Source organism: Trachemys scripta, chromosome 1, assembly GCF_013100865.1.
Source record: "Trachemys scripta elegans isolate TJP31775 chromosome 1, CAS_Tse_1.0, whole genome shotgun sequence".
In the NCBI taxonomy this organism is placed as follows: domain Eukaryota; kingdom Metazoa; phylum Chordata; order Testudines; family Emydidae; genus Trachemys; species Trachemys scripta.
The window spans coordinates 140344643-140361076 of record NC_048298.1 but is presented as its reverse complement, the minus strand read 5'-3'; the positions used below and the strand labels follow the sequence as shown (position 1 = coordinate 140361076).

Genomic DNA, 16434 nt, shown 5'->3' with positions numbered 1-16434 from the left:
GCTCTAAGGTAAGCCAGGGATGCCGGAAGCTGGGAGTATTTTTCCCGGACATGTTTGGCTTTTTGGAAATTCCCCCCGGACGGGGGTTTGATTACCAAAAAGCCAGACATGTCCAGGAAAAAACGGATGTATGCTAACCCTAAGCAACCCGGCTCCAGCCGCATCACTGGTGATTGCTGGGGGGTGGTTCCCCCCGTCCCCTAAGCCAGCCCACCTCCACAGAGGCCTGGGGCCAGCCCTCCCCCACCAAGGCCTGCTCCCCACCCTCGCTGAGGGGGCTGCATAGTGCCCCAGAATAGCTAGGGACGGCCCTGCCTGGGTTCAATATCTTCCTCGTTTGATGTGTAGAAGGGAGTTGATGTCCTGAAGGGGTCTCCTTCCCAGGAGAGTGCTCTAACCAGTAGGGTATGAGGTATTCAAGAGGAGGTTTCTCTGTCTCACCTATTGAAGCTGTTCCATGGGGCATAAAATAATCAGTGGGCCAGGAACAAAGAGATTGACTCCATTGCCTGCTGCTTAGGACACTCAGCTGGGAGGTAAGAAAGACAAATTCAAATCCCATCCCCTGCAAGTTGTCTCCTGTTGTAAAAAAAAATCCTGTTTTTTACAGTCTCTCTTTTATGGAACCACCTAACATTTAAGCACCACTGATATTCACAAACTCCCCACTCAGCTGCCACATAACTCTGGAAGTGCCTATATAACCTCAGCATCTAAATTTTTGCTGTAAAAGTCCCCTAATTGCCTACGTTTCTGCCACTGGACATGTGCACTAGTGTCTGAAGCAGGTGCCTAGACACCTAACTCACATCTAACCCCCAGCGGGATTCTCATATGAGGCTTTGTCCTGCCTTGTTTACCTGCAGGGTCTGATCCAGTAGGTGTGCTCAGAGCACACCTGATGCCACAAAATATGGAGGAGAACACCCTCCCTTATGACCTTTAGCCCAGTGGTGTCACCTGGGCCATGTGAGACCCATTCAATTCCCCCTTCTGCATGACAAGACAAAGGGAGTTGGGCATGGATCTTCTACCTGTCAGAGGAATGTTCTAACCACTGGGCTATAGGATAATCTGAGGCGGCGTGCTCTCTGAGGCCTGGTCTACACTACGAGTTTAGGTCGAATTTACCAGCGTTAAATCAAATTAAGCCTGGACATGTCCACACGACGAAGCCCTTTTTTTCGACTTAAAGGACCCTTTAAACCGGTTTCTTTACTCCACCTCCGACGAGGGAATTAGCGCTGAAATCGGCCTTTCCGGGTTGGATTTGGGGTAGTGTGGATGGAATTCAACTGGGATTGGCCTCTGGGAGCTATCCCGCAATATTGGCCTCTGGGAGCTATCCCACAGTGGTTCATTGTGACCGCTCTGGACAGCACTCTCAACTCAGATGCACTGACCAGGTAGACAGGAAAAGCCCCACGAACTTTTGAATTTCATTTCCTGTTTGTCCAGCGTGGAGAGCACAGATGAGCACACAGAGCTCATCAGCACAGGTAACCATGGTCACAAAAGAGCTCCAGCATGGACCAAACGGGAGGTATGGGATCTGCTCGCCATATGGGGAGACGAATCAGTGCTAGCTGAACTCTGTTGCAGTAAACGAAATGGCAAAATATTAGAAAAAGTCTCAAAGGCCATAAAAGGACAGAGGCCATAACAGGGACGCACAGCAGTGCCGCGTGAAAATTAAGGAGCTAAGGCAAGCCTACCACAAATCCAGAGAGGCAAATGGAAGGTCCGAGGCAGAGCCGCAGACATGCCGCTTCTACGCGGAGCTGCATGCCATGCTAGGGGGTGCAGCCACCGCTACCCCAACCCTGTGCTTTGACTCTATCAATGGAGAATCATGCAACACGGAAGCAGGTTTGGGGGATGAGGAAGATGATGATGAAGACAATGAAGATAGCTTACAGCAAGGAAGCGGAAAAACCGCTTTCCCCAACAGCCAGGATACGTTTATCACCCTGGACCTGGAACCAGTAACCCCCGAACTCACCCAAGGCGTGCTCCCAGACCCTGAGGGCACACAAGGGACCTCTGGTGAGTGTACCTTTCTAAATATTACACATGGTTTAAAAGCAAGCGTGATTAATGATTAATTTGCCCTGGCAATCGCAGCCAGTACAGCTACTGGAAAACTCTGTCAACGTGTATGGGGATGGAGTGAAAATCCTCCAGGGACATCTCCAGAAAGCTCTCCTTCATGTACTCCCAAAGCCTTTGCAAAAGGTTTCTGGGGAGGGCTGCCTTATCCCGTCCGCCATAGTAAGACACTTTACCACGCCAGGCCAGTAGCACTTAGTCTAGAATCATTGCACAACAAAGCATGGCAGCGTATGGTCCCGGTGTTAGCTGGCATGCAGACAACATCCATTCCTTATCTCTCTTTATTATCCTCAGGAGAGTGATATCATTCACGGTCACCTGGTTGAAATGGGGTGATTTTATTAAGGGGACATTCAGAGGTGCCTGTTCCTGCTCTGCTGAACAGAAATGTTCCCCCCTGTTAGCCACGCCTTGGCAGGGAGGGGTGAAGTGATCATCCCAGAGAATTGGTCGGGGGGGGTAGTTGGGTTTGTGCTGCATGTTAACCCAAAAACTGCAGCCCCTCCTTTTACATTGCAAACCCATTTTAAATAGCCAACCCAACGGGTGCTTGGTATGGGAAATGAGGGCACTGCTGTTTGAAACCATTCCCACATGTTATGAAGGTTAAAAAAGCCAAAAGACTGTGACTTACCCTGGCTGCCTCCAAGCCGAATTCTGTTGCCTGACACTGTGAGAGTGATCTCTCACACCAAAGTGGCAGGCCCTCAATATAAGAGGAAAAATGCGACCTTGTAACGAAAGTACATGTGCTGTGTAATGTGAACAGCAAAATTTAATGTGAAAGAACGTACCCATTGTTCTCTAAAATGGGTCTTTTTTAAACCACCTCTCCCTTCTCCTCCACCAGCTGCAAATGTTTCTCCTTCATAGAGGCTAGTAAAGATTAGAAGGAGAAAACGGTGGACTCGGGATGATATGTTCTCGGAGCTCCAGATGTCCTCCCACGCTGACAGAGCACAGCAGAATGCATGGAGGCAGTCAATGTCAGAGTGCAAAAAAGCACAATACGAGGTAGCGGGCTGAAGGGAGCAAGTGGCGGACTGAAGAGGATAGGTGGTGTCAGATTGCTGACAGAAGGCCAGAGTCGATGCTCTGGCTGCTGGAGCATCATACTGATATGCTCCAGCGTATGGTTGAGCTGCAGGAAAAGCAGCAGGAGCAGAGACCGCTGCTACAGTCCCTGTGTAACCAACAGCCCTCCTCCCCAAGTTCCATTGCCTCCTCAACCAGACGCCCAAGAACGCGGTGGGGGGGCCTCCGGCCACCCAGCCACTCCACCCCAGATGATTTCCCAAGCATCATAAGGCTGGCCTCCAATAAGAGTTAAAGTTTTAAACTGCAGTGTGTCCTTGTCCTTCCCTCCTCCCCCACCTCACGTGGTGCTTCCCTCCTCCCACACCCCTCCCGGGCTACCTTGGCAGTTATCCCCTAGTTGTGTGATGAATTAATAAAGAATACATGAATGTTAAGTAACAATGACTTTATTGCCTCTACAAGCAGTGCTCAAAGGGGGGCAGGGAGGGTGATTAGCTTACTGGGAAGTAGAGTGAAGTGGGCGGGGACGGGGTTCAATCAAGGAGAAACAAACAGAAGTTTCACACCGTAGCCTAGCCCGTCACAAAACTGGTTTTTCAAAGCTTCTCTGATGCTCACCGCGCCCTGTTGTACTCTTCTAACCGCCCTGGTCTCTGGCTGAGTGTAATCAGCGGCCAGGCGATTTGCCTCAACCTCCCACCACGCCATAAATGTCTCCCACTTACGCTCACAGATATTGTGGAGCGCACAGCAAGCAGCAATGACAATTGAAATATTGGTTTCGCTGAGGTCTATCCAAGTCAGTAAACTGCACCAGCGTGCTCTTAAACATCCAAATGCACATTCTACCACTCTTCTGCACTTGCTCAGCCTACAGTTGAACAGGTCCTGACTACTGTCCAGGTTGCCTGTGTATGGCAGCATGAGCCATGGCATTAAGGGGTAGGCTGGGTCCCCAAGGATCACGATAGGCATTTCAACATCCCCAATGGTTATTTTCTGGTCCAGAAGAAAGTCCCTTCCTCCAGCTTTTGAAACAGACCAGAGTGCCTGAAAACACGAGCATCATGTACCTTTCTTGGCCATCCACGTTGATGTTAGTGAAACGTCCCTTGTGATCCACCCAGTGCTTGCAGCACCATTGAAAAGTACCCCTTGCAGTTTATGTACTCAGTACCCTGGTGCTCCGGTGCCAAGATAGGGATATGGGTTCCATCTATCACCCCACCACACTTTGGGAATCCCATTGCAGCAAAGCCATGCACTATGACCTGCACGTTTCCCAGAGTCACTACCCTTGATATCAGTAGGTCTTTGATTGCGTTGGCTACTTGGATCACAGCAGCCCCCACAGTAGATTTGCCCACTGCAAATTGATTCCCGACTGACCAGTAGCTGTCTGGCGTTGCAGGCTTCCACAGGGCTATCGCCACTCGCTTCTCAACTGTGAGGGCTGCTCTCATCCTGGTATTCTGGCGCTTCAGGGCAGGGGAAAGCAAGTCAAAGTTCCATGAAAGTGCCCTTACGCATGCAAAAGTTTCGCAGCCACTGGGAATCGTCCCAGACCTGCAACACGATGCAGTCCCACCAGTCTGTGCTTGTTTCCCGGGCCCAGAATCGGTGTTCCACGGCATGAATCTGCCCCAGTAACACCATGATTTGCACATTGCTGGGGCCCGTACTTAGTGAAAGGTCTATGTCCATGTCAATTTCTTCATCACTCTTGTCACCGCGCTGCAATCGCCTCCTCGCCTGATTTTGCTTTGGCATGTTCTGGCTCTGCCTATACTCCAGGACAATGCACGTGGTGTTCATAGTGCTCATAATTGCCGCAGTGATCTGAGCGGGCTCCATGATCCCTGTGCTATGGCTTCTGGGCTGAAAAAAGGCATGAAACTATTGTCTGACGGAGGGAGAGAGGGGCGAGTGACGACATGGCTTACAGGGAATTAAAATCAAGAAAGGTGGCTGTGCATCAGGGAGAAACACAAACAACTGTCACACAGAATGGCCCTCCCAAAGGTTGAATTCAAAACCCTGGGTTTAGCAGACCATTGATTTCACGGAGGGAGGGGGAAGCAAATTAATACAGAACAAATCTGGTCCATCTATCTTTTACATTTTAGGCTGGCAGCAGACGGTGCAGCATGACTGATAACCATTGGCATCTTCTGGGTGCTTGGTAAAAGATGCTGCATTACGATTGCTAGCCATCATCGTCAAGACAGTTCAATAGGACTACCGGCAGGACTGAGTCTCCAGGAGACAAAACATGTCTGCCCAGGTGCCTCTGACCAAACTCAGAGGAGTACGATGACGATGGATATCAATCGTAATACACCATCTACTGCCAAAAGGCAAGGAGCTGCTGCTGTACAGCAATGCAGTACCACATCTGCCAGCACCCAGATGACATATGGTGACAGTGAGCTGAGCGGGCTCCATGCTTGCCGTGGTACTTCGTCTGCGCAGGTAACCCAGGTAAAAAGGCGCAAATTGATTGTCTGCCATTGCTCTGAGGGAGGGGGAGGGGCCTGACAACATGTACCCAGAACCTCCCACTACACTGTTTTTGCATCATCAGGCATTGGGATCTCAACCCAGAATTCCAATGGGTGGCGGAGACTGTGGGATAGCTACCCACAGTGCAATGCTCTGGAAGTCGACGTTAGCCTCAGTACTGTGGATGCGGTCCGCCAATTTAATGCACTTAGAGCATTTTATATGGAGACACACACACACACACTCGACTGTATAAAACCGATTTCTATAAAACTGGCTTCTATAAATTCAACCTAATTTCGTAGTGTAGACATACCCTGAGTCTCCCACTGAAGCTGTTCCACTGTATAACTAATTAAATATGCACTGGCCCAAACAGAGAGTGAGTGACTCTGTAGTTCAGTAACTAAGGCACATCCCTGAAATGTGGGAGACCATCTTCAAATCCCTTCTCCCCACCAGGCAATGGAGGGGAATTGAACCAGCATCTCCTGCCTCCAAAGCAAGTACCTTGAACTGAGGAGACTAGTCCCAGGCTTAAAGGGGAAGCTTGTCTATTAAGAACTTAACATCTAGTTTGGTGAGAAAACTGCTTGGTCCAAATACTGCCTAGTCTAATGAAAGATTTAGACTGTGATTACCTTTTATTTTCTCTGGTAACTATCTGACCATTTATGCCTACCACTTATAATCACTTAAAATCTATCCTTCTGTAGTTAATAAATCTGTTTTATATTTTACCTAAAGCGGTATGTTTTGGTTGAAGTGCTTGGGAAATCTCAGCTCAGTTTACAAAGGCTAGTGTGTGTCCTCTCCACATCGAGGGAGGGACAGACTGGATAATAAACTTACACTGAGCAGGTTTCTGACCAGAACAAGATGGTATAGTTCCAAGGTGCAAGGCTGGGGGCTTGGGAGATTTGCTGGTGCCTTTCTCTGTGTGATTCATAAGTAGCTCAGGGAGCATTCATGCAATTTAGCTGGGTGTAGGGCTCCATGTGCTGAGTGATAACAGTGCCTGGAGGGGTTTGCTGCGTGTCAGTACCAAAGCATTGAGAGAGACAGCTCAGGCTAGAGAGTTAAGAGGGCACAGTGGTACCTCAGTTCCAGGTTGTACTCTGGGGATCCCATCACAGTGCTTAACTCCAGACTGGAGTTAGATACCCAAGTGGGGGGGGGGGGGGGGGGGAAGCACTCAGGACAGACTGTACTCCTCAGTGTTTTCTATTGGCTAGCTTAAGCATCTCCTCATTCAGTGTGCATGCTTTTGTGGATTCCGTTCTTAGGCTCCAAACTTCCCCATCCATTGTGTAGGGAGCCTGAACATCTAATTCAGGGTTTTCAAATTCCAGTGGATGACTAAGCACCTCAAAGTTAGGGGCTGCAATGCCCACCTACCTTAGAAAACCTCTTTATCCATGTCCCTCAGACAGCTGCTCTCACTGGCAAGCCATTGGGAAAATTTCAGGGGCAGGCGGCAGAAGTTCCTAAATGACTGAACTTATTGCCACAGAAGATCAGAATGAGACCTGGGCAGGGACGGTGCAGAGCACAATGAAAACCCAACTCCTTCGACAAGGAGTTTCACAATAACATAGCTAAAAAGCCCCACCATTTCTCCGAGAGAAGGAGCAGACTGGGCCTATGACCACAGAACCCCCTGTTTTGAGGAAACATTAGGGAAGGGGGAAATTTAAAAAGTTTCTAGCCCTTTCCCTTAAGAAAGGGCCTTGGAAAATGTAAGTAGATCACAGGAACAAGGGTCTGGACTGTACTTCTGCAGCAGAAGGTTGTGAGGACCTAAAGACATATCCCTCCCAAACATACACACATACTGTATTTAAAATTGCTCAAAGGAGTTTGTGGTGTGTACCACACAATCCTTTCAGTAAAATCCCCAAAATCCCCAGGCTGGCCGTGAGCTTAGTGGGCTGATTGTGGTGAACAGAATTCTATTTTCTCTCAGGGCACGGAGACGGCAGGAAGGAAAAGCCATTGTTTTGCCAGCCTGCCCAAACAGCTAAGGCCAGCTCTGAGGATGAGAGTTGAGAAAGCAGTTGGAGAGTCTTGAATGGAGATTGCCCTCTCAGCAATCCTAAAATTTTACAATATACAGCTGAAAGAGTGACTCGTGCTTTATAAATATTGAGATAAGATTTAAATGAGATTCACAAAACAAGCTGTATATATCTTTTCTATTTTTGCAGGGAAATAGCACCCAACAGGTACTGGCTGGGTACTGCAGAAGCAGACGAGAGATAGTCCCTACCTTGATTAAAAGTCATACTGGGACCTTTTCCTGCAATGTTTGCTCACTATTTGAACATCTTGATTTAAGGCACTCAAAATTATACCTACTTCAACTAGAGCACTTAAGCAATGATGGAAGAAGTGGGGGATTTGTTGAGTACTGACCTTAATGAAATAGTTTATTCCAGCAACCACCTGAGTGTTATATATTATAGCTACAAAGACTGAATAAGTCTTGTTCTCTTTCCCTTCTAGCTGTGGCTTCACCTGTGTGGGGGGGGGGGGAAAGAGGGTTAGGTGGTGTAATGGGGTCAGCACACCCCCTTCTCAACATGCCTCAGTTTCTTCTTCTGAGCTTCCCAAAGAATGCACATAGACTGACATGCAGCACATAATAAGCAATCGCAAAGAAGGGAAATGTTAACAAACAATTCAGTTCAACTCATATCCCAGCCTTATTCCCTAGGCTCCACAGTTCCTTGTTGCCAAGAAGGCGAATGGCATTTTGGGCTGTATAAGTAGGAGCATTGCCAGCAGATTGAGGGACATGATCATTCTCCTCTATTCAGCATTGGTGAGGCCTCATCTGGAGTACTGCATCCAGTTTTGGGCCCCACACTACAAGAAGGATGTAGAAAAATTGGAAAGAGTCCAGCGGAGGGCAACAAAAATGATTAGGGGTCTGGAGCACATGACTTATGAGGAGAGGCTGAGGGAACTGGGATTGTTTAGTCTCCAGAAGAGAAGAATGAGGGGGGATTTGATGGCTGCTTTCAACTACCTGAAAGGGGGTTCCAAAGAGGATGGATCTAGAACGTTCAGTGGTACCTGATGACAGAACAAGGAGTAATGGTCTCAAGTTGCAGTGGGGGAGGTTTAGGTTGGATATTAGGAAAAACTTTTCCACTAGGAGGGTGGTGAAGCACTAGAATGGGTTACCCAGGGAGTTGGTGGAATCTCCTTCCTTGGGAGTTTTTAAGGTCAGGCTTGACAAAGCCTTGGCTGGGATGATTTAGTTGGTGTTGGTCCTGCTTTGAGCAGGGGGTTGGACTAGATGACCTCCTGAGGTCTCTTCCAACCCTGATATTCTAGGATTCTTGCAGCCAGGCTTCATAGCCCTGTGAAAAAGTAGGATTCCTGCCTGGCCTTTCCTGAAATACCTCTCACCTGAAGCTGCTGCTTTCTGCAAACATCTCCACAAAACCCCTGTCCATCCACTGACCTCAGAGTCTGTCTGGCCCAGCTCCCTCTTAAAGGAGGCACCACCTCCAGTCTGCCATCACATGACACTTGGCCTCTGTGTTACAGTGACCCATTGATGCCAACTGGAAAAGGGTTTGCTGTTCTCTACAAGCAATTATTGTCTAAACCTGACAAACTCACTACACCTAACACACTGCTTCCATGGTATTCACCCATGAAGGGTAGCATGTGAGATTTCTTTTGAAAACTTGTAACTTATCAATACCCATAATCCTTGTGAGATGTGTGTACGGGTGATATTTATGGAATAATATAACTATATTGAAAATGGTCTTGGAGGGAAAGTGATGACTAGGGAACAATGTGTCTCGGTGACAGACAATTCAAGCAGGAGGGAGTTGTCACCCATCCTGGGCTAGCCGATTATTATATTACTCATTGTCTGCCTTGGCACCAACCCAGAAAAATCAGTAGAATAACCATTGAAGACAAGTTAAGCATCAAAACCACTTGAATGTGAAAAGGAATGATAGGACATTGAGTGGATCGCCCTGTTTGGTGAATAAAGACAAAAGACTGATTTGGTATATCACAGGGTGGAGAAAGACGCTCTGTATACATTGACTAAGGAGGCACCTTGATGAGCAGGGGTGCTTCATGAAAGATTGGGTCCTGGCTCCTTGGGGCTAGCAAATGCAGCAAAAGACTGAAATATGGGCTAAGAATCTACATTATTAGATAGGAAAGGTAACTTAAGTGTAGGCACTAGTTTGCGGTTAATATGGAACCATTTGTTTCCATCACTCACACTTGTTTCCATTTAATCTATTCTTTTTTACAGTAAAACAAATGAAAATTTATGTAAGTGAACTGAAGTGCTGGATGTGCTACAGGAATGGTGATCTAAGGTAAACCCGGGGTCCACTGTTCCTTTGGGAATGGAGGAACTGGGATTTCTGTGGGGTCCAGGCGTCAGGGGCTGGATACCACAGAGGGACACTTCAAAGAGACTCTGAGGCTGGGGTGCACCTATGTTCAATCTGCAGGGCAAAAGCAGGGCTGGTACAGCCCAGAGGAGAGTGCCTGAGTGGCTGACAGTCTGGTTGTGTTAGGGAGCTAACACCCAGCTGGCAAAGGCAAGACTCCCTCATGCTGGAGGCAGGTTTGTGTAAATGTGCTTATGCAGGGAAACAACTTTAAACACTGTGGATTTTTAAAATTTGTTCAGTGCCAGAACTTCAAAAATATGAAGTGGAACAAGGAGTGTTTCCCATGATAACATACATCTGAAGGAAGGGAAGTTTGGGGCTCATCAATGAATTGACAGTGACATTATCAATGACCTTTTCAAAGGCTAAGTTCCCCCTGTCACAGTTCAAGGCAACTGCACCTGCAGTCCCCCCTTATGTCCACCAACGGGAGGCCCTCAGCTTTTCAGCCATCAGCTGTCTTGAGCAGAAGTCCATGTCTCTCTCCCTCCTGACCAGGGAGCTCAGGCTGCACAGCTTCCTAATCTACACTGATATCTTCAGCAAGCCAGACTGCCTAAACAGGCCAGCGTCTGTGCTGCTTTCTCTCCACAGGCTCTGAACATGGAGTTCCAGCAGTGACAGGTTATCACACAGATCTTTCTAAGCAAGCACATTTATTCTTAAGGTAAAAACATTACACAGGAAATATTAACACAATAAAAACCCTACACATGCTAGAAAACTTGCCAGAGGTCACCTCAGCTCCAAACTAGGGATTTGGTAGGTTAAGTCCTTCCACCCTTTCCAGAAGGATTGGACAGAATGTCCTGTCCATTTGCTGGATCAGATAAAAAGGTCTCAAGTCAGTTTAAGCTATTTATCTAAAACTCCTTTGAACCAGTAAATGCAAGTATCTCTTCAGGTGGTGGTACCTCTCTGAAGGTGTTAGAATCTGAATGAATTTGCCTCACCTCCCTCAATCATAAATAAATTTTTTGCATTTTTAATTCACTGAACTCCTATAATACTAATTTAATTCAACATGGTTTGTCCAGGATATTGCAAGTTAGAGTCATACCTGTCACAATCAAGTGACTTTTTAAAATTTTCCCTAAGACTATTGTGATGACACTCACATGATGGGGTCATTGGAGTACTATGGTACATCAGCCCTTCTCAGATACAGATGTACTGTGTCTCAGAGGAAAGCATTAAAGAAACTTCAGGTGTGAAGCACTCATGGACTGCACAGCTAATCGGTCCCAAAAAGCTGACATGCAGTGCAAATGAAATACTAATTTACTAAGGCTGCCAGAAAAGAACAAATTCCCTAGGCTCACTAAACAGCTCAGTAGTTCTCAGTTTAACCTTTGGGGGACAATTCAAAAGAAGGTTGGGGTCCTCAGGCCTCACTATCTTAATCCATTCATGCAGTAGAGGTAATTGGTCAGCGTTCAGTTCCATGGTATGACTCATTGGGGGCTCCTCTGCATTGCTCTTCCACACTGATGCAGCATCTTCTGCTTGAGTATCAACTCTGGAGCAGCTGTTCCAGTGCTTCACATGCTGCCATTCTCACCCCAAATGTTGCAATCACTACGCTGCTGCCATAATCCCAATACACCCACTCTTGACTAACTATTCTCCCAGTTCCCCTGGAACCTTTCCTTTCTGCTGCTCTCAGCAGATTCACCACACCACACCCAGACTTTCCACTTCTTTGGAAGTGTTGAATTAAGTGTCCCCTCAGCGCCAGCTGTCCTTGTCTCAGACAAATAAACTGTCGTCCCCCACCCCTGCTATTCATGACCTTCCCAACCTCCAAGCACTATTTACCCATCAGTTATTTATTGAAATGGCCTATCCCTTCAAGAGAGGTCAAGCAGCCAGCTGTCTGGTTCCGAAATGGACAGTTTGAAGGCCCTGGCTCATGCCTAAGAGATGTAGGACAAGGAGATTTAATAAGTAATACATTCCTGATCAAATGTATTGTTGGTTGTTGTTTCTGGACTCAGCTAGGATAAGGGCAGAAATGAAGGTAACGCTCAGGGGTCAACAATGGTACAAGAAAACCTCCCCAAAATTGATAGGGCTGCTGGGTCTAGATTTCACCAACGATCTTAGGCTCCCTGCTGACTAGTGGAATTCTTAGCCCTGAGTTAAGCACCCAGGTTCCCCCTGTATTGCATGGGGAGACTTAATTGCCTAAGAAAGGAATTCCCAGAAGCCAGCAGGCAGAGTGGGGAGCCATCTAATCTAGCCAGGAGTAAAAGGCACAGGCCCAGATCTACAAAGGTACTTAGGCACCTGACTGATAGCTAGAGAGGTGCCCATCTCTGCTTGGGATTTGTGCTTTCAGATTGCCAGATGAAAAGTGCCTTGTACTCAATGAGGACATCAGGGTTAAAATCCTTTCCTCTCAAAAGAGCTTTGGGCAAAGCCTCATTTCCATTTGCTGCGATTTTAATTGTCTGCTTTGGAGTGTCTTTTAGAGGTATGTGGCTACTACAATGAAATCCAACGTAATGACAGCCTTATATATGGGGAAACTGAGGCAGAGAATGCCAAAGTGACTTCCCTAAAATCAAGCCACACAATGAGTCTGTGGCTGACACAGGAATCACATCTGTCTCATGGCTACCAGTCCCACTGCACCAACCACAATCCATTGTGCTTTATTCATTAGCTAACTGGGAATTTTGACCATTCTTTAAAAGCATGTCGTCAATAAAGGCAATTCATATATTTAAGCCAATCAACAATGACATTTTTCTCTGGCAGCCACTTTCCCTTTGAAGGTGCATGAAGAGTGGGGTGAGAGCCATCACAAGTCTTCTAGTCAGCAGTATGGTAGTCAGATGCTCTTTGTTGCGAAAGGATACCACGGAGTTCACAGCCGACTCACAAATGCCAGATACTATTTAAAAATCTACCTCTCCAAGGCACACACAGCTCTAGACACAAGACAAAAAAGTTTCCCCTTTTAGAAAATAAAGAGCAATGAATGATTTTGTTTACATTTTTTAAAGATCACTGAACAAGTGAGTGCTTTAAGTGAGGGGTTTGCAACCTTTCTTTCTGAGCCCCCCCTCCACATATGCTATAATAATTCCACAGCCCACAGGTGCCACAACTGTTTTTCTGCATATCTAGTAGATTAAGAGCCAGGGCTGGCAGTAGGGGGTAGCAAGCAGGGCAATTGCCTGGGACCCCGGACCCACAGGGGATCTGCAAAGCTAAGGTGCTCAGGCTTCGGCTTCAGCCCCGGGTGGCAGGGCTTGGGCTTTGGCTTTCTGTCCTGGGCCCCAGCAAGTCTAATGCCGGCCCTGCTCTCTGGTTTATTTAGGCAGACCCCCTGAAACCTGCTTGCAGCCCCACAGGGGGCCCCAGACCCGTGGTTGAGAACTGCTGCTTTAGATCATTCCAAGTACATGACACTTTCCTGAAAGTATTCAGGTATTGTATATCTGCCCTCCAGAGGCTATATTCTGCTCACTTAACAGGGGAGTAAATTTAAAAATCTCAATTGACCCCTGGGTGAATGAAAGCAGAATCGGACTTGAAGATTCTCCTTTTGTGCCATGTTTGTATCCACTGAAAACTAAGTATTGTGACCTCATTTCTGACACATGCTGGGTGCACATTTAAACTTGGATTCTCAGAGTTTTTGGACAGAGACCATCTGTTACCTTTCTACAGTGAGCATACACACAACAGCAGTAATATTTTGTAGGTCTATTGTGTCTTTCGTGGAAGAATCTCAACATGCCTTACAAATGTGAATTAAATAGTCCCCATGTCAGGAAGGGAAGTGTTATCCCCTGCTCTCTCCCCCCCCCCCCCTTCATTTTACAGCTGAGGAAATTGAAACGTAAAGAGGTAATGTGATTTGACCAGGATCACACAGTGAGTCCACAGCAGAGCCAGGCAGGCCCAGGACATTTCCCCCTCACCAGCTCACTTTGAAGGGGCCCTAAATCATTTTCAGAAAGGCCAAAGTTATAAATCCCAGGAAAATACTGACAACGTAGCTAATTTCTATTTTCTTAAACTCTTAAAATCTAAGATTTTTCAGGGATCCAACTAGCTCCAGGATTCCTAGAAGGTTATTTGTTTACAGAGTCCCTGAAACATCCACTCCCCTCCTCTGCCCCCCAGTAATGGGATCCTAGAACCAGCCCTGGCACCAGGAACAAATGCCTGACTCCCTGGCTTGCTCTGCATTAGCAAATGGGACCTCTGATTCACTGCCAGTGCTGCTCCACTACCCAAGTAGCAGTGTAGGCAGAACACTGATATTTTTACTGCCCTCTCAGCCAGTTTTGAACAGATCAGGGTTTGATTACAGTTATCAAAAACCCCTAAAACCCTGTCTGCACAGGTACTTCAACAACTGCTACTGTCAGTGGAACTGCACTGGTAGTTAATTAGGCAGTGTAGACTCAGCTTCAGATGCCTGTACTGACCACTAGACCTTGCTGTCTTTCATATATTTCTACCTGCACCACAGCTGTGAATGTCTCTACAGCTCCCAGAAGACTGAAAAGTAGAAGGTCAGAAGACTGGAAGAAAGCTAATGTGCTACTATTTAAAAGGATAAATGGGATAACCCAGGTAATTATAGGACTGCCAGTCTGACACTGATCTCAGGTAAGAAGTTGGAGCAGCTGATACAGGTCTTGATTAATAAAGAATTAAAGGAAATTATTCTACTTAATGCCAATCAATGTGGATGTATGAAAAATAGATCCTTTCAAACAGATTGGATATCTCTTTTGATATTATAATTGTGGTCGATAAAAGGTAACACCATTGATGTAATAGATTACTGTATGGCATTATACATGGTGCCATGTGAAATTTTGATTAAAAAACTAGAATACAAAATTAACATGGCCACATTAAATGGATTAAAAGAATGAAAAGTTGTATGCCTATGCTATACAGGAGGTCCCTTCTGGCATTGGCAGATACAAATCTAAGAATTTTCTGGACTGGAATCAGTGCAGTCACTTCTTAAGCAGTTTTTCTATGCCACATACTACATGCTTCTAATCAATCAAGAGGGCTTCTATTTACAATGCTTCTTGTTAAATTTATTTTAAAAATCAGCTTCATTCTGTAGTAAGTAAAGGCAATGTAGTAAGTGAAGGCCTAATGAAGGCCCAGTATGAGGCCCGAACTAAAGTAATGGTCAAGACTGTGCTAATATGAAGCAAAGTTAAGCTGTGAGCAAGAGGCAGGCCCTGCTCACAGAAGTTGGCAAGGAAAGGGCTGATGTTGCAGAAATACATATTCATTTAGCATAAACATGATACCAAGATACACTATACTGGAACATTCCACAGATAACAGGGAACAGACCGACCCATCCCAATGACAGGGGCAAAAGGGTAAAATGATGGATAGAGTTGTTTTGATCGAACCAACAGGTACAAGGTGCGAGGCGGCACCTTACTGCATAGAGGGGTTGTACCTGGCTACGTAGAGGGGTTGCACCTCAATACGTCAGGAGTGATGTGTAACTTGTTTGTACCTGTGTATAAAAATGTATCCCTGGGGTGGTGTCTTTGTCCGGCTGAGGGGGCAGTGGAAAGTCCCGCCACTGAGCTGAGTCCATTGCCGAGCGGCACTTTCTAGCAGTATGCCCGGTAGACTAAGTAATCTACGGGGAACTGAAATTGTGTCAGGGTCGCAATAAACCTGGCCGAGGTGCCTTTGTACCTTACTAGACTCTGTGGTTATTGGGGGTTCTCGTCGGGTCTGCTGTGTCAGCTATCTGCAGAGCTGGGGCAGCACACAGAGGGAACACACGCACGCAGCCGAGTGATATCAACAGGAGAAAGCAGAAGCACCACACCGGTAGCCTCTCACAACACATTCCATAATCTCTGGAATTTGCTTTTGTGCTATTAGTTTGTTTTGCATCTTTCATTGGATGCAACTCACCTGGTCAGCAATCTCTTGGATTTCTGGAGTCGCGGGCTTGGTCGTGCTTAAGCCTCCAACAAGCATAGTGGCAAATAACTTCTTAGGATGTTTGGACAAGAGAAATCTAGAGCAAGTGTGACCAAGTCTAGTCAGACATCTGATATTACATAGTCTCACAGTCATATTCAAATCATATGTGGAGTTTACCATTGTCAGGCTTGTGAGGGGAGAGGAGGGAAGAAAGGAACAAAACAAAATTTTAAAAGTGTAATATTGTCAAGAGAAAGAGTACTTTAAATATCATTATGTGTATAGTGCTCTGTGGACACCAGAAAAGCAGAAAACAAATAACTCCCCAACCCCTTTTAATTATGGTAATTGGTTCCGGCTGGTCTGGCAATTTCTTGATTCATCACCAGTTTCAACA

At 46.5% G+C, this 16434-nt stretch overlaps 1 protein-coding gene across 1 annotated transcript in view; it reads right to left on the bottom strand.

Moving 5' to 3' along the window:
* The window catches only part of LOC117870980 (cystatin-A-like), a 67533-nt gene extending 51343 nt beyond the window's left edge, over positions 1-16190 (bottom strand). Inside the window, exons 1-2 of the mRNA XM_034758522.1 lie at positions 16026-16190; positions 8068-8169 (exon numbers count right to left, since the gene is read on the bottom strand). Of these exons, the coding sequence (XP_034614413.1) occupies positions 8068-8169; positions 16026-16190 (267 nt within the window). The remainder of the gene's footprint in view (positions 1-8067; positions 8170-16025) is intronic.
* Positions 16191-16434: the final 244 nt, after the last annotated feature.